Source organism: Adiantum capillus-veneris, chromosome 14, assembly GCF_014529385.1.
Source record: "Adiantum capillus-veneris isolate H3 chromosome 14, ASM1452938v2, whole genome shotgun sequence".
In the NCBI taxonomy this organism is placed as follows: domain Eukaryota; kingdom Viridiplantae; phylum Streptophyta; class Polypodiopsida; order Polypodiales; family Pteridaceae; genus Adiantum; species Adiantum capillus-veneris.
The window spans coordinates 72,240,855-72,259,392 of NC_140944.1; the positions used below are offsets into that span (position 1 = coordinate 72,240,855).

At 41.3% G+C, this 18,538-nt stretch overlaps 1 protein-coding gene across 1 annotated transcript; it reads right to left on the reverse strand.

Annotated features, from left to right (window-relative positions):
* Positions 1 to 419: 419 nt before the first annotated feature.
* On the reverse strand, positions 420 to 1,174 carry LOC147442607 (eIF-2-alpha kinase GCN2-like). The gene is made up of 2 exons (XM_086529393.1): positions 1,164 to 1,174; positions 420 to 1,104 (listed from the first exon to the last, which is right to left on the reverse strand). Exons 1-2 carry the CDS (start codon positions 1,172 to 1,174, stop codon positions 420 to 422), a joined length of 696 nt encoding a protein of 231 aa, XP_086385519.1.
* Between the last annotated feature and the right edge of the window lie 17,364 nt (positions 1,175 to 18,538).

The window sequence follows — 18,538 nt, forward strand, 5'->3', positions numbered from 1 at the left end:
TACGCGTCGCTTGTTGTGCCGACATGTCGTGTGCCAGAGACCTCATGCTCTGAAATGCATTAACAGCCGCTTGTTGTTGATCATCGGGTAATGATTGGGTGCCAATAGCTTGTTCTTGATCGGCCATTTTCTCTTAGAGCTGCAGGCAACAGAGTGGAAAATATTCAATATCATTGGAAAATATATATTCTCACTCATTGGGACACTGCACGGAATCCACTAAATCAAACCACAACAAATGCGACTAATTGAACCACAAGGCAAATTTGAAATACTGACAGTTAAATGACAAATTTGAAATGACTAAAGATAATTGACTAAAGATGATTGACTCAATTAGGTGAACCACTTCAAACCAGATAATACACTTCAATAAAAAAAAGAATACACTTGACAAGACATGTATATCATAGAAATGTTTAAATCAGATAAAATGATGGTGCAAGTTCAACAAGTGGACGTTGGACAGGGTTAGGGTCTGTCTTTAAATGTTCTTTGAAAAATATCAATACGTCAGAAGCATTCCTTCTTTGGTCCCACTCTTTTAACTTCATCCAACAATCTACTTTAATTCGAATAGCCCTCATAACATCTTCGTCCGGGTGGTGAAAAACTTCTTCTGGAAAATAAAATTTTCTGGCTGCACTCCAAAAATATGACAGCATGTCGAACAGGTAGCCCAATGCATAAATGTCGCTCGCTTTTGTGTATGCATCTGCACACCGTGGATCGTATAGTTCGGGAGCAATCCACGGTCGCTTAGCCATCTCGGTATTCCTTGCTCTCTGTGCATTCAAAACTACTTCTTCCGACTGTGCGCTTGGAGACAAATAATTATTTGCTACGTGCTTAGCAAGTGTTCTCAGCGTCATACCCCAATCAATGATACTCATGCGGGGTTTATTGGCGCGAGTAAAGTCCAACATTACGTTGAACGGGTGCATGTCAGTGTGCACTATACCCGCCGAGTGGACAGCTGCAACGCCGTCGATTAAGGCATGACAAATTGTCGGCATTTGCTCGACCACTGCTTTGAACCGCACCGTGTCTATCTCGCTTACAGGGTTGTTTGCTACAGGCAATGACCTCCAGCCGTGTTGTAGCCTGTGCAATCGTCTGAACAATCCGTGAGCGAACGGTAAGCGGCACATCATGTTGCCCACGATACCCCCATTGTAGTATGGGAATATCGTGATCCAAGGAGCTTCTGTAGTAAACCCAATGCACCTTACAATGGAGGGGTGAAGCGTTTGCATTCCTTGCTCTGTCTGAAAGCTGTCAAATTTTGCCTCACTCCCTCCCTTGTAACATTTTCCCACATATGTAATGTGGTCTGGAAAAAATGAGATGCCTTTGATAGTGTACAATGTGCACACACCGAAGGAGCCTACTCCAATCCTCATACCTCCTACCAAGGCTTCGTGAGGGATGTCGACAAGATGAGCGCACTTTGCATTCAAAGCAGTGCGCATGATTGTGCCGGTGCCGCTGGCATCGAATAGACCTCCCAAAGTTGCTTGCACATCTTGGGCCATCTTCAATCTCTTGGGTAAGGCTGCTTGGTCTTGCGCTTTCACACGCTTCATCTTTACCTTCTGTTCTTCCCACAATTTATCCCAGAGCTCTAATTTTGGCATGTCGCAAGCAGGTGGGATATCTTCCTTTAAGTCTCTGCAACATACTTTCATATTGCTTAACACTGTCCTGACCTTGTGGTGGGGGTCAAATTCTCGTATCCCAGCTAGACTCAACAACTCGTATTGGCCTTCAAGTCGCAACCTGCGCTCTGTGTTCTCCCATATAGTGCTAGTGATGTCTTTGATGTAGACATCACTTTCACTAATTTGTTGTATGCGATCATTTGCACATGATGAGAGTGCCAAAATACATTCTTTACGAATGGCACGCATAATACATTTCTTTTGATCTGGCGTCATATTTTCACTGGACAATACAAAAACAGCATATCAAATACAAATTCATGGTTGCGAATGACACTGCCACTCTCACACTATCTCTTAACCACCACTTGAAGACTTTAACAAATGTGCAAGGAAATATTGATAAAACTTGAATATAATCTTCTACATGTTAACGGTCTTTAACATTTCAGCATATATTGAATTTTTAACTTATATTTTTCTCCGTGCGCACATACTAATTCAAACAAAGCACACACCGACTTAAAATCTTCAAAAACATTCAAAACATTGGATGTATACAAGTTGAACTAGCAAATTGTGTTCACACACTTTTTTACATAGAATTTATGTAATATAGCAATCAAAAAGCGATGATAATTGATGCTCTTTAAAAAGATACAAAAGAATATTTAACATGCAAATTGTGTGCATTTAGATTTTTTGCAGAGAATTTATGTAAATGAAGCATTAAAAGTAGCGATAATGCTTGAGAGTCCTTTAAAAAGATTAAAAAGGAATATTAAACATGCAATTTGTGTGAAAATATTTTTTTACATGTAATTCATATAAATGGAACATTTAAAATAGAAATGATTGATAAATAAAGTATTCTATATAAATGAAACATTTAAAATAGCGATGATTGATGAATAAAGTATTCTATATAAATGGAACATTTAAAATAGTGATGATTGATGAATAAAGTATTCTATATAAATGGAACATTTAAAATAGTGATGATTGATGAATAAAGTATTCTATATAAATGGAACATTTAAAATAGCGATGATTGATGAATAAAGTATTCTTTTGAATATGATTAGCTAGTATATAATTTCAAATGGACAGTTAAAAACAACAAAATCAAACAATTTATACATTTTGTATATGAAATACTCTTCACAACCGCATTACCGACCAAGTATTTCATGTACTTAATACTTAAAAAAATTAACTGCACATGCACATACAAATTATATGACGTTCGTATGACCAGGCTAACAACCTGAATGCCACATTTATGCAAAAACATATGCTTCTAACAAACGACACTCTATTAGTCGCGTTACCGACCGAGTGTCCCCTGAATCTAAGGAAAAACAGTGGCCTACATACGAACATCATATAGCCGCGTTACCGATCGATGCCCATATGTTTTTTGGGAAAGGGGAAGGGAATTTGACTTACCACAAGGATACTAGGTTCGCCGCGTTACCAACATAGTACCCAGACAGTAAGCCAATACTTACCACAAGGACACCATCTTCCCCATGTCACCAAGGTGATGCCCCCGTGATAAGCATTGTCCCATAGAACAGCTTACATACACACTCCCATTGTGTGGTAAGGTACCTTATTACTGCTGTGTACTACAACAAAAGGCACGCTACCACATAACTCATACACACACACACACAACACATACCCGGATCGTGTGGTCAGGTACTCTGTTGTGCTACCGCGCACTGCGACGCGGAGCATGCTCCCACACGACCCCCTCTCTCCTCTCTCCTTTCGATGTACCTGCAAAGGTGGTCGCAAGCTCTCTCTCTCTCTCTCTCTCAGATCTCTCTCTCTCTCTCTCTCTCTCTCTCTCTCTCTCTCTCTCTCTCTCTCTCTCTCTCTCTCTCTCTCTCAGAAGACGAAAGCAAGACTAGCGCTAATACACCCAGTGGGCCTGATCGGGCCTGCGTATATATAACGCTAACAGCCCACCGGGATTTTCAGTTTCCCTCGCAGGCTCGCAGGGAAAATAATAGACCCCGGTGGGCCTACCGGGGAAACTGAAAAGCCTGGCAGGAATTTTGTGGGTTTGCAAGTCACCCTAAACCGGTGTTGGAAAACAAGCAAACTGGAACACCTCTATAGCGATGTCACCCAAGAGCGTTGAAAGAGAACTACAAGACACCAAAAGCTTCGCAAAATCCTTTTGAAACACCACAAGTCCAATAGGAGTAGACCCTTGGGAATTTGCTAGCCGTCGCCCACCCAAGAGACTATGTCACATAGGAGCAAAACCCTGTCAAAGCACGGATTTACAGCACACGCCAACCAATGTATATGAAGACAAGAGCCTCTCCTTTCACAATCAAACATCACAAACCCACAACTTCAACATCAATTCCACAATTCATAGATACATGCCCTCCGAATCTGTCTACACATTGCCACTAGGCTGCCATAGCCATAACCCTACAGAGAACTAGTCGTAACCTGATGAGCACAACTCCAATTGGGGCACTTTAAAGATTGAGAGAAAGCTTGAAAAATGACTGGCGAGAAATATGAAGATGACTAAAATTGATTCCATACGCCCCCATGAGCAAAATTGACGCGAACAGAGAGCTATCCCAGCACGACTACATGTAGAGAAGGCTAGACGGGGCAAAAAACTGCATCCAAGAGCACCGAGGAGACAGAACGAGCTAAAACCTGAAAATTTCTGATCTTTGACTGAACCCTTTTTAGTTTGTACATGAGTTTAAGTTATATACAAGGCTCACTTCAAAAAACTCACTCACGGGCACTTACAGTAGCCCGACAGCTGTCACTAGACTAGCGACTTGCAGTGCATGTACATGTGCTTGCTAAAGCAAGCTAAAAAATCCACAAAAAGAAAGCCCACACGCCCTTTTGACATCGGGCGTCGTGTCCGTATGAACAAATTTACAAAAAACGGGGTGTCAGAAATGCGCCCAACATAGTTTGCCACACCCCAGCCTGCTAGATCATTCATGATCAGCAGCACAAAAGAGATCCTGTAAAACACATGAGGGAGTCTTCAACTCATCTTCATCATTAACCACATGATCAGAAAATTCTTCAAAAGAAGGCTCATCCTCAATCACAGTCATCAACCTTGCAATATACTTCTTCAACCTGTAGCCATTCACACGTGCTTTATGCGGGGTACCATCCAAGTCAGCAAGCTGATATGTGCCATTCGGAAACCTGTTTAAGACCAAGAAAGGACCTTGCCACTTGATTTGAAATTTCTTTTGAAAAGTTCTATCAAGCTTACTATTGTAACGAAGCACCATGTCACCCTTCTTGATGTCCTTGTTCTTTACCTTCTCATTTGCCTTTGCTTGACTCTTCTTCAAGACCTGCTCATAATGCTCAAAAGCTAACACCCTATCCAATTGTACACATTTCAAATATAAAATTCTTTCCTTGAATGCATCCTTGGGCTCTTCTTCAAGCTTTAGCATCATCTTCAAGGATGGTATCTCCACCTCAATAGGAAGTAAAGCCTCTTTGCCAAAAACTAGATGGAAGGGAGAAAAACCAGTACCTGATTTGATGGCAGTCTTATAAGCCCATAGAGCACAAGGTAGCTCTAAATCCCAAGTCTTCACATTGTTTCTTGTCATCTTTGTAAGCATCCTTATGAGCTCTTCATTAAACCTTTCATTCATGCCATTGCATTGGGGATAATATGGAGTAGTAAACCTGCGATGCACATGAAGCTTTCCACATAGATAATCCACTAACTCTCCCCTGAAACCTGGACCCTTGTCAGAAAGTAACTCCAATGGCATGCCAAATTTGCAGAAAATATCTTCATATATAAATAAGGAAACATCTTTACTCGTGATGTGCTTAATATCTTTGGCTTCGGCCCACCTGGATAGATAGTCAACAGTAGTAAGTATGTAACATTTTCCTCTAGCTGCCATAGGTAGAGGACCTATTGCATCAATACCCCACTTCTCAAACACATCATAAGCCACAATGGTGCCTCTAATTTCTAATTTTAGAACCCTATTTGCCATGCTTTGACACTCTTTACAAGACTTGCACCAATGATGAACATCACGTTGAACACTTGGACACACATAACCCTCCTGCAAGACTTTATGCAAAGTGATCTTTGCAACAAAGTGACCACCACAAGAACCCTCATGATTCTCCTCTAAAATTTTGAAAATTTTCTCTTTCCAAGGCACTTTTCTCATCACAAGATCAACCCCCTTCATATACAAGGCATCACCAAGTAGCACATACCTTTTGGCACGACGTAGGAAGGCGTACTTTTTTGGCTTTTCCAACTCTGATGGAAGCATACCTGTTTGTAGAAACTCTTCCTCCCTCTCTAAAGCTTCCCTTCCCAAATAAAGAGGAGAATCAGCCCTTATCACATACAATTGCCCAATTGAAGCTTGCGCTGCACCATGTGCTTCTTCATTTTGAGACCTGTCCACATGCCTTAAACTCCAAGCTTCAAAATGCTTAAGCAGATTCTTCACTTGAAAACACATATTTTTCAGCCTTGGATTCTTACTTTGCCACACCCCAAGTACTTGCTTCACCACCAAAAGAGCATCACCTCTTACCCTCACACGACGGATGCCAAGCTCAAGGCAAAGGTTGAGACCTTTCTCCAAAGTAGCATACTCAGCTTCATTGTTGCTTTGTGCTGTAAGCTTCAAACTCCTTTTAGTTACCAAAGCACCTTGAGGATCATAAACTACCACACCTCCTGAAGCTTCACCATGTGCTTTCCTGTAAGCGCCATCAAAAAACAATAGATAGGCATTGTTTATGTCAGGATCTTCCATGTGTTGCTTCTTCACTGCATCCTCCTTAAGAAGAAGAGGGCTTTCCTTATAGGTAAGCAAATCAGCCAATGTAGCCCTTGTACTCTCCTCAACAAGAAAAGAGAATTGGAATTCCTGTAGCTCCACAATCCACTTCATGAGCCTCTTTGACAAAGTAGGGCTATTCACCAATTGAGGTAGAAGAGTGTAGCTAGTGAGGAATGTGAATGGTTTAGGGAGAAGGTAGTGCCTAAACCTTCTACATGCATAAATCACACTCACCATAATGAGCTCCACCTCAGTATAGCCTCTCTCCACCTCTAGCTTCACCCTGCTAGCACAATAGATAGGCTTCATGTAGTGGGAATTGTTACCTCGTTGAAGAAGCATAGCTCCAATAGCATCCTCACCTACTGACGGATTCACATAAAACTCCTTATCCCAATTAGGATCTTGCATAGCAGGAAGAGAACCAAGAATCTCTTTGATACCTTGAAAAACCTCTTCACATTCATTTGTCCATTGTAGAGGATCCAACCTTGCTACTTGTTGTAGAGGATAAAGAAGTTGAGAGGACAAAGGAATGAACCTTGCCATATACTTCACCTTTTGAATAAAAGTAGAAAGTTTCTTTGTATCTTTAGGTGATGGGAGGAGCACCAAAGCCTTCACTTTGTCGGGATCCGCTTCAATCCCATTCTCTGAGATCATATGCCCCAAAAACTTCACTCTTGGTTGAGCAAGATGACATTTCTTTGGGTTGAGTTGACCTCCACTTTCATCATATTGCTTCAATGCCATCCCAAGATTTGCACAATGATCCTTTCTAGAGCTATAAACACAAAAGTCATCAATAAGATCCTTCACAAACTTGCCAAGAAAGGGAGAGAACACCTTGTTGACGCGCTTTTGATACCACGCACAGCCATTCATAAGACCAAAAGGAAGCACACAATAACAAAAGCATCCCCATGGCATGATAAATGTAGTCTTCTTTCGATCTTCCAAAGCCAAGGTGAGCTGAAAATATCCAGAGAATCCATCACATACGCTATACCTCTCATGCCCTGCAATAGAATCAAGTATGTCATCTATGAAAGGAAGAGGGTATGGATCCCTCGTCATGGCTGCGTTTAGAGGCTTAAAATCAACACATATCCTCCACTTTCCATCCTTCTTGGGTGTGACAACAACAGGACTCACCCATTCTGCAGTGCTCACACGACATATGAAACCTGCTTCAAGAAGCTTGTCTACCTCTTCCTTTAAAGCATTAAGTTGTACCTGTCCCATTCTCCTTAGCTTTTGGCGTACGGGCTGAGCTCCTTCCTTGATTGGAATGTGGATTTCCTCTCCCTTAAAGCCTCTAATTTCCTCATAAGAAGTGATGAATAAATGGGGAAATTGTTGTATCATATGTAGGTACTCACCCTTCTCATGACTAGTCAAGTCGGAAGACAACATACCTTGTATCAGCTCCTGTTTGACATTAGATTGAACTTTGGGTTGCATCAGCTCTTCAATTTGCTCATAAGGACCAGAGATATCCTCATTCTCCATAAGGCCAAGAAATCTTTGTTTCTCATCATGCTCTTCTTCAAGAAACAAGGAGGAAACATCTAGATCATTATCGCTGCTATCTTCCACTTCACTGCCCTCATCCCCATTGTCTTCTTCTTCACTTGAGTACTCTTCTTCATCACTTTTCTCATCAAAATCAGCATCCAAAGATTGCTTGCTAGCCATGTCAAACCTCTTCTTATCACCCCTTCTATTGTAGAGAGTGATGGTACCATGTCCCCAATCCTGTATAGCTTTGGTTGCCTATAACCATGGTCTTCCAAGGATGAGAGGGAAAGCACCAATACCCACGGGCATAACATGGAAATTGACCAGCACTTTAACATCAAGTACATCCACCTCCAATTCCTTTACAACTCTCAAGCACCTCACCCTTGATTGGTTGGCAAGCTTTATGCGAAAACCTGAATTCTTCACCATGTTGAGTCCCAACTTTGATACACAAGCTTGAGTAATAACACATACCTATGCACCTCCATCAATATAAGCCTCTCCAATGCACTTCCTCTTATGCCATGCATCCATAGTAGGACATATATTAGGTAGCTCATTCAAAGACAAGACTCTCACTGACCCCTTTGCAGGCTCCTTCTTCATGGGGTTGACTACGTGCTTCCATTGCCTCTTTAACTTGGGACACATCTCCATGAGTTGCCCAAAGGTAACATCAGCCTTTCTACCCACCAAATCAGCCCTTAAACTATAATTTGGTTGCCCTTCTCCCAAAGGAAAGTCGGATGCATTGTAATGTTTCCTGGGCTTTCTCTTCTTCTTCTCTTTACCTGTAACTGTTTCCCTCTTTTATGGCTGGGACTTGCATCACTCATGTCATGATCTCTTGTAACCCTCTTACCTACAGGCATGACCATAGCTCCCAAATCATCCTCTTTCTTCTCCAAACGGATTATGCTTACCACTTTTGTTTTGCCCTTCTCTTCTGCTGTCAATCCACTTGGTCCTGCTTCCCCTTTAATCTCAATACCATAGTCTTGAGCTCGAGAAGGAATTTGTGGAGGAAGAGGAAACATGTCGTCACCCATTCTCTTTGGCTTGTCACATTGAGGGCTTTTATGACCCCATTCACCACAATTGTAGCATTGAAACATATCCCCTCTTTCAGCCATGCCTCTTCCTCTACCACCTGTATAACCCTCATTGCTTCCATAACCACGTCCATATCCATAACTTTGACCTCTTCCACCTCCCATCATATGCACACTAAGATTCTTCATAAGACCTACAACCTCTTGCATCTCCTTGCGAAAGGCATTCACATCATGAGAAGCTTGTTGATCATAACCTGGCTCCCTGATGAGGACCCTTGGTTGCTCTATTGCTTTCACTTCAAGCTTTGGCTCCACATTGATTCCAAGTTGATGAAGACGCTCTGCTTTCCACTCTTTATTCTTTGCAATTTCAACTGCCTCCTCAAAGGTCCTTGGCTGCTTAAGCTCTACCTTCAAGCGTAGGTTACTCCTCAAGCTTGTGAGAAACCTGTCCTTCTTCAACATGGCTAGAGGAATTTCAGTCCCCCAAAGATGTACACCACTTTGCCCATAACGCATTGAATGCCTTGACAAAGTCTTCTATGGTTTGGCCTTCATCTTGTACTAAGCCTTGAATAGACTGCCATACCTTTTGTGGGTCTTCCACCTGTTGAAAGTGTGTAAGAAAAGCATGCCTTACCATTTCATAAGTCATGACTTGAGGAGGTTGGGCTGATTGTAGCTCCTTTTCGTAGCCTTCCAACCATTCCCTAGCATCTCCCTTCAAACAGAAGTAGAAGATTCGTAGCACCAACGCTGGGTCTTGCTTGTCAGCAAGAAGGCAAGCAAACTCCATTCTCTCAATGAAACCTTTAGAACTTTCATTTGATTTCCCACTAAACTCCGGACAATTAAACGCCATGTCTTCAAAACCTGTAAACTGAAGGTAACTTGAAGCGATTCCTCGGTGGCGGGCACCAAAACACTGTTGGAAAACAAGCAAACTGGAACACCTCTATAGCGATGTCATCCAAGACCGTTGAAAGAGAACTACAAGACACCAAAAGCTTTGCAAAATCCTTTTGAAACACCACAAGTCCAATAGGAGTAGACCCTTGGGAAGTTACTAGCCGTCGCCCACCCAAGAGACTATGTCACATAGGAGCAAAACCCTGTCAAAGCACGGATTTACAGCACATGCCAACCAATGCATATGAAGACAAGAGCCTCTCCTTTCACAATCAAACATCACAAACCCACAACTTCAACATCAATTCCACAATTCATAGATACATGCCCTCCGAATCTGTCTACACACAATTTGCCACTAGGCTGCCATAGCCATAACCTTGCAGAGAACTAGTCGTAACCTGATGAGCACAACTCCAATTGGGGCACTTTAAAGCTTGAGAGAAAGCTTGAAAAATGACTGGCGAGAAAGCTGAAGATGACTAACATTTATTCCATACGTCCCCATGAGCAAAATTGACGCGAACAGAGAGTTGTCCCAGCACGACTACATGTAGAAAAGGCTAGACGGGGCAAAAAACTGCATCCAAGAGCACCAAGGAGACAGAACGAGCTAAAACCTGCAAATTTCTGATCTTTGACTGAACCCTTTTTAGTTTGTACATGATTTTAAGTTACATACAAGGCTCACTTCAAAAAACTCACTCACGGGCACTTACAGTAGCCCGACAGCTGTCACTAGACTAGCGACTTGCAGTGCATGTACATGTGCTTGCTAAAGCAAGCTAAAAAACCCACAAAAAGAAAGCCCACATGCCCTTTTGACATTGGGCGTCGTGTCCGTATGTACAAATTTACAAAAAACGGGGTGTTAGAAATGCGCCCAACATCGGGTTCTGTGTGATCGACATGTTTACTGTGATCATGTAAATGTGTCAATAAGACCTTGTGATCACACGAAATTTGACGTAATTACGTAAATATTAAATCCCTGCATGTGATGAACACCTGTAGAGATTTATGAAAAACCCTTTGAGCATGAGACACACTCAAAATTAGGAGGAACTAAGGACATGATGAAGTTTGTCTTGTGGAGATGTCCATAGAGAATCCATAGACAAAAAACAGATGAAAGATGAAGAAGTTATGGTCGCTCAAAACCGGGGGTGTTCTCTTTCTTGCTAAAAAGAAGAGCTCTCTGGAAGTTGTGCAGGTGTTGCAGATATTAAAATGGTGACTCTCTCATCTTTTATTCCCCAAAAATCTTCTCTCTCTTCTCAACCGACAAGGCTTCCTTTGTGGGCATCTTTTAATTGGCTCATTTTTTGCCTTTTTGGGGAAAAAAAAAGAGGTGTCGGCGGTGACGCTTTGACCAAAGGAATGGGTGGGGGCAAGTGGTCAGGGACCAGAATTGATGCCAAGCGCCTGTCCAGCTGAGTGTGTACTAAATAAAGGCGCCCTTTCCCCCCCATGAATCCCACAAGCCCCTCCGTAGCCAAGCCTTATGAGCTCCTTTCACTTGATACACCCATAATGCGCTCCCCCTTTAGGCTATATACCCCCCATTCTCCACTTTTTCCTTCCCATGTGGGATAAATCCTATGCCACATGGCAACTTCCTCCCAACTCCCACAAGCCCAATATATTTCTAGATTTTCCCCAAAGCATAAGAGCTTCTCGGGGACAACTTTCCTCAAGCATAACTTGCTGCTCAGATCACCAAATGACACACCATAACACACAGCTCGAAGCTCATCATCTTGGCTACATCTAGAATTCTTAAACCTCAGCATTTCTAATTCCAATTATCAAGTTGGCCCAGTTGCCCTTGTCGCATGCACCTACAATCACTTTCTAAGTTGAGACAGCCCACTTCGGATGCTCATAACTCATGATATACACTGATTCACGAGCTATAAAGCATGACTAAAAATATTTATTAAATCCCATGTTTTGGGGACTCAAAAAATCCAAAACATCAGCACCCAAGCCTGGAAAAATCACACCTTTGTACATGAATATTATAGGGCCACTTCCAAAACTTGCAGGGCTATGTACACAAGTATACATGAGGCTAGTGGGCAAGCTTTTTGGCACGAGTTAATGACTTTATGCTTACCCAAAAAACGTCTCACAACGTGTACATATTACAATGGGGTTGCATCATGGTCTCTCAGTGAACCTTTAGAAATTATACCTTTGGATATATCCAAGTAATTAGAAGGTCGATCCCTTTGCAAACAAATATTTCATTTCAAAACAAAAAGAGTGATTCTAAGTGAATGTGTGTGTGTGTGTGTGTGTGTGTGTGTGTGTGTGTGTGTGTGTGTGTGAGAGAGAGAGAGAGAGAGAGAGAGAGAGAGAGAGAGAGAGAGAGAGAGAGAGAGAGAGATTATTGACAAAACTTTCCATCAATAACCGTTTTGTGAGTAATAAGGCCTTCAAAGAGAGGAAGTTGTGTTGGAAATTAAGCTTATGATGTAGACTAGGTATGCCTAAGTCCTAGTTCTTAGTTCCATTTCAAGCATTCAATAATTATAAAGGTCTTTTTTTACCCTTTGTGCTCGTTTTACCTTTAGCACCCTCAATCATCTCCCTAAATCACTCCAAGCTTAGCCATAGCCTTGATACCTCCTTTTGTTGTTTGTAGTCACATTATCTCTCTCTCTCTCTCTCTCTCTCTCTCTCTCTCTCTCTCTCTCTCTCTCTCTCTCTCTCTCTCTCTCACTCTCACACACACACACACACACACACACACACACACATTGGTCCACCCCTAAGATAGGCCTAGATCCACTACTAAAATTTAGTCATCTCCTAAACCGTCTTCTTTCCACTTTATAAAGAGAACTCGTGTATATGCTTTAGTCTGCATAATAATCCTAGATCTCTTAGATACTTTGTGCTATATTAAGTGATTAATTATAAGGTTAATCCCCTCTAATTTACTATATGGTATCAGAGCGAGAGAATGGTCGTTTTGTTACACTAATGGGTAATATTACTCATTGTTATTGGTAGATTAATGTTTGTAATCGTAAGAGGTAAATAACCTGCAAGATCACTCATAGTAGTTCAATTGGTGACTTTATTCAACCATTGCTTCATGAACAAACACTTGTCTTGTGTTTATGGGAAGCAAAAAGTGAAGGAGTTCACATTGTAGCTACAATGGTGTTTTTTCATCATAAATAAAGATTGAACCCATGGATCTTCAAGTCGGGCTTCAAGTACCCCATGAACTCGCTCTTGTTCCTCACTTATGGTAGGAGCAAAGGGTTGAAGAGTTTCTCTACAAATGATGATGTTAAGGTCTAGTTGCATCTCTACAAAGGAGTCCTTTTGATCAAGTTCAACCGTACCAATGCTCAATTGGCTCCTAACCTCCTTCCCACACACAACAATTTTCAAAAAATGCCAACAATGCCTCTCTTTATTGTCGACAGCAACCCATCACCCACTTGAAGCTCTTCAAGTGCAACCATCTTGGAAAAGTCTAGCCATACCAGTTCCTCATCCAAGCTTGGGAGACCACCTACACATTCTCATCTTTGCAATCTACTAGTCAACGACTCCAACACCATTGGACATCCCTCATCTGCTCCGGCAACTTTTCACTACAAAGTTCTTCACTTTTCATTTAAAATGTTATTTAAGGTCGCTTGAATAACTAGTTCCTAGTTTAAGAAGTTTAAGGCCATGCAGTCTCCATGTAGTGAAGAGGTTCTACTATCAGCCTTACATCATCTCCAAAAACCCTATTGGGACTCTTGAGAAGAGTAACTATCATTGCTTAAATCCATCTTAAATCTATTGATTTTTTTTTTTTGGTTCCTGATTTTTAAGAGCCAACTCTGTAAGGGAATTACACATTCTCCTCATTTTTGAGTGGTAAGACCTTCCCAAATTGGTACACACACAAGAGGACATGAGAATTGAACTTCTATCAAACAACACAATTACAAGCAAACACAACAAAAGCACAATAGTTAAGATAGCCACATCAAAGTCGTCAGTCTCACAAACTCCTACAAAAGGGCCAAGAATTTATGGAACTGCTACGAGAAAGCATATATGCCTTGTTTGTAAGAGATGGTATGTGGAACCACAACCACGTATTTTTGTTCAAGAAGCATTTGCTAACCACAATTGAAACTTTATGTATGGAGTTTAGACACTTGTAGAGTAGTACGCTACTAAGACCGCTCTAGCCATGGAAGCCAGCGACAAATTCAATGGCACAAATTTGTTTGCATTCAAACATGGGATAAAATTTAGGCTGATGAAAAAGGGACTTTGGGACATCGTAGAAAGAGAACCTACACGAGCCGCAGCTAGAGAAACTTCTTTGCCATTCTAACAAAGAAATCTAAAGGCATTAGGCATCATAGGGGAAGGGTTGCAAGATGTATTTAAAGATCTCATTGGATCTTGCATTAGTCCACAAGAAGCATGGAATATAGTCAAAAAAGTGTTTGGCACTATTTCCAAGACATCCAAAATCATGCTCTTTATAGAGTTTTTTCACTCACTAAAGTTGTAGACACTACTATGTCAGATCATCTAAGAAAATTCAAGAGCTTACAATCACAATTAGTAGGGATCAGTAAGGATGAGGAAGATAATATTAAATTTAAGCATTTCAACTCTTGATGGGTACTCTAGTCTAGTCACTACCTTGACTAATCTTCCTACTCCAATTTTAGCTGAACTATAAGCCTCTCTCTTACAGAGAGAAGAATCAATTAAAAAACTTAACATTTTGAAATAAAAGGATCTTACCTTTCTCAAGGTAAGGAGGGCAACAAAAATACACAACTAGTTTTGAAAGGAAGCAGCTTCAAAGAACCCCATAGGCACACATCATTCAAGGACTCCAAGAAAGGCATTCTATGCACATTTTGTAGCAAAGGCAACCTTCTCTCTCTCTCTCTCTCTCTCTCTCTCTCTCTCTCTCTCTCTCTCTCTCTCTCTCTCTCTCTCTCTCTCTCTCTCTCTCTCTCTCTCTCTCTCTCTCTCTCTCTCTCTGTGGTCCACCTCTAAGATGGGCCTAGATCCACTCCTAATATCTAGGCATCTCTTGAACCATCTCCTTTTCACTTTATAAGGATAATTCTTGTATATAATTTAGTGTGCATAATAATGCTAGATTTTTTAGATGCTCTATGAGTTATATAGTATCAGATTAATCTTCTCTAATTTACCCCCGTCCTTCCTTGCTTGCCCATTCACTCAGCTGCTATTGAGTGCTCTTCCCTCTTGCACACCCTCCCCCCCCCCCTTCCTTCCTTCCCTCGTGGCTGCAAGCATCTCCCCCATTCTCCACTCATCAGTGGTGCCCCCACTTGCGATTATTATTCCTTAGTCATTGCGCTTATTCTCCTTTGATTAAGCACGCTTGCGAGTCTTATTAAGCATGATTTTGTTTCCTCCTATGATCTCCAAACCTAAGTCCCAGAAAAAAAAAAGGCACTTCACTTCCAACTCCTCAGCGTGCTTATATATATCTAAATATATCTATCTATATATAGTGTGATATTGACATATATATATATATATATATATATATATATATATATATATATATATATATAGCTCTCCTAATGGCTTCAAAAAAAAAATCGCTACCTATATAGTGCAAGGAAACACTCTACAGAGAAATAAAGTTAAAGAAAAAATAAGCGAAAGAAAAACATGTATGCATCAATGTATACTCGACCATCTCTTTTTATATGTGCACAAAAAGTCTTTTGACTTTCCATTTCCATGGGTCTTTTCATTTCCTAAATTCACCCTTCACTTCTTTTTTTTTGCAAAACTCAGAATTGTGAGTGATTGTATTAAAAAGTCACCAATAGCTATACAAATCAGCCTCAAGCTCAGGCCTTGAGGGACAGAGGGTAAAAACCGAACTTAGTTACAAGTACCTCGAGGCATACAATTGTGAACATCCCAAACTTTGACAAAACAGGGCTTGATCGGATGGCGAGGGTTTCCCTAAGCCAATCATCCAAGTTATCCATTTTACTTACCACATAAATTATCTACTTGCTTTCTTGAACTCACCCTTCACTTATGCACGTCATATGTTTTGAACGGATTTTCTTTTTTCCTAGATTGGGAAGACCTGTTACCATATACATGTGGTAGTGATGTGTGTGAACACACTAGGACCGCCGGGGCATTTTTTCCCTCTTTAGGAGAATTTTTCCCCCGTGCATTGTATATACGCCCATCATTCTAGGGCTATCTATCTTTCCATTGCACACTAAGTAACACACTCTCTATTGTGTGCCTTGAGATTCCTTCATCTTCTCCAAGCTGTGTGCATTTTTTGCAACCCTAATTCCAACAATTGGTATCAGAGCAGGTTATGTCCTCCCGGGATTAGTCGCCAGCTGCTCCAGCAGACGCCTGTTCACTTCTCCAATTATAGTGAGGTTTGGCGAGCATTCGCAGGTCAACAAAAATTTCGGGGCAAATCGTAGAGCTAAGTCTATTCAGATTTCTGATTCGGGCTCATTTTGGCCTTTGTTTCCACTACAAGCAGGTCTGCACAGGTGGTTTTGTCATTTTGTGCAAAATTTCTGCTAGCGTTGTTTTTTTCATAACAGGTGCCTTACAGTCTTCTACGGTTTGTGTTACATAGCACGTGTTATTCCCGCTCCGTTTCTCCTATTTTTGAACAGTTTTCACATTAGGTGCAGCATTTACCATGGGTGACAACAACACAGATATCTTCAAGATGTTTGCTGTTGAGGACAAGTTGGATGGGGACAATTACCCTATGTGGGCTTATATGATGCAACACGTTCTTGTGTCAAAGGGCATCTAGAATATTGTGCAGGGCATTGATGTACGTCCTGGTTCTGAGGATGTAGGCGATGTTGAGGATGTTGCAGGTCTTGCTGCAAGGATTGCTGCTATTAGAGTCGTTTTGCCTACGGTAGAACAAGCTCGTTGGGATGTAAAGGATGCGCAGGCTTATGCACTGATTGCGTTATCTGCGAAGCGCACCATTGTTCCTCACATCCATTCAAAAAAATCTGCAAAACAGGCTTGGGATATTCTAGCAGGTCTTTATGCAAGCCGCAATGAGGCTAAAATTTCTTTCCTGCGTATAGAGCTGGAGTCTAAGATTATGCATGAGGAAGATGATATGGACACTTTTCTTGTTGGTGTCAAGGATATCAATGAGCAACTTATTTCTGTAGGTGAAGTCATTTCAGATAGTTCTCTTGTGCAGACTGTTCTTGATGCCTTACCAGATTCTTACCAGACTTTTGCTAGTACTTGGAGACTTATGACCCAAGGAAATCTTGGAGTTGTCAAGTTTGATGCATTATGCACATTGCTATTGCAAGAGTCACTTTCTAGAAAAAACAAGACTAGGAAGCATGCAGTTGAACAAGCTTTTATTGCTTCTCAAAGAAAGGGTGGTAACAGTAATGCAGCCACTTCTTATGGTTCTGCTGCGAGTGGCAAAACTTTTGTTCCCAATGCTTCTGCTGGCAACACTTCGTTTGGAAATTTTGGTGATAAGGGCAAAAAGAAGATGCGTTGCCATTATTGTAAATCTAATGATCACTTGATCAAGCAGTGTCCTAAGTTGAAGGCAAAAGAGGCTAAGAAGAAAGAGGGTGGCTCCACTGCAAATGCTGGTTCCACTACAAATGTAGCCATTGTTGAGTCTTCTGTGAAAGGAGACTGTGTTGTTGATGTTGATGCAGAATGGGCTTTTAGTGCAGAGTGCACTTACAATCCTACTGTCCATGATGCATGCTTGTCAGTTGCTGCAGATTCACATGTGTGGTATTTCGATAGTGGTGCTACAAAGCACATTACCTCACATCGTGAATTGTTCACCTCTCTCGAGTCTGTCCATCATGGGAATTCAGTCACTTGTGCCAACAATTCCTCTTATCCGTTTAGGGATTTGGAAAGATTGTGCTTACTGCTGCTAATGGCAGTTCTTTCACACTTGTCACATGCACTATATGTACCTAGGATCAAGAAGAATCTTTTGTCTGTATCTGCACTTGCTAGATTTGGACTTGTAATGACAGATGTACAGTTCATGATCTCAGTTTTGGTGATGAAATTGTTGCATTTGGGCTTTTGTGTTGTGGGCTGTATAAGCTCACTTTGTATGACAAGTGTGGACAAAATTTTGCAAATGCTATTTCAAATGCAAAACTTTGGCATGCACGTTTTGGTCATCTAAATTTTGCCAGTTTGCTGCGTTTGCAGAAATCTGATATGGTTGCTTCTTTGCCGCCTCTTGAAGCACCTGTCAAACATGTTTGGGAAGGCTGTATTTTGGGTAAGATGCAGCGTTCTAGGTTTCCAAAGGATGGTTCAGTTCGGGCCACATGCAGGTTGCAGCTTGTGCATAGTGATGTTTGTGGGCCCATGCAAACTCTGTCCTTGGGCAATTACCTTTACTTCGTGATTTTCATTGATGATTACTCCAGGCATGCATGGGTATTTCTGCTCAAAGCAAAGTTCAAAGTTTTTATGTGCTTCAAACAATTTTTGG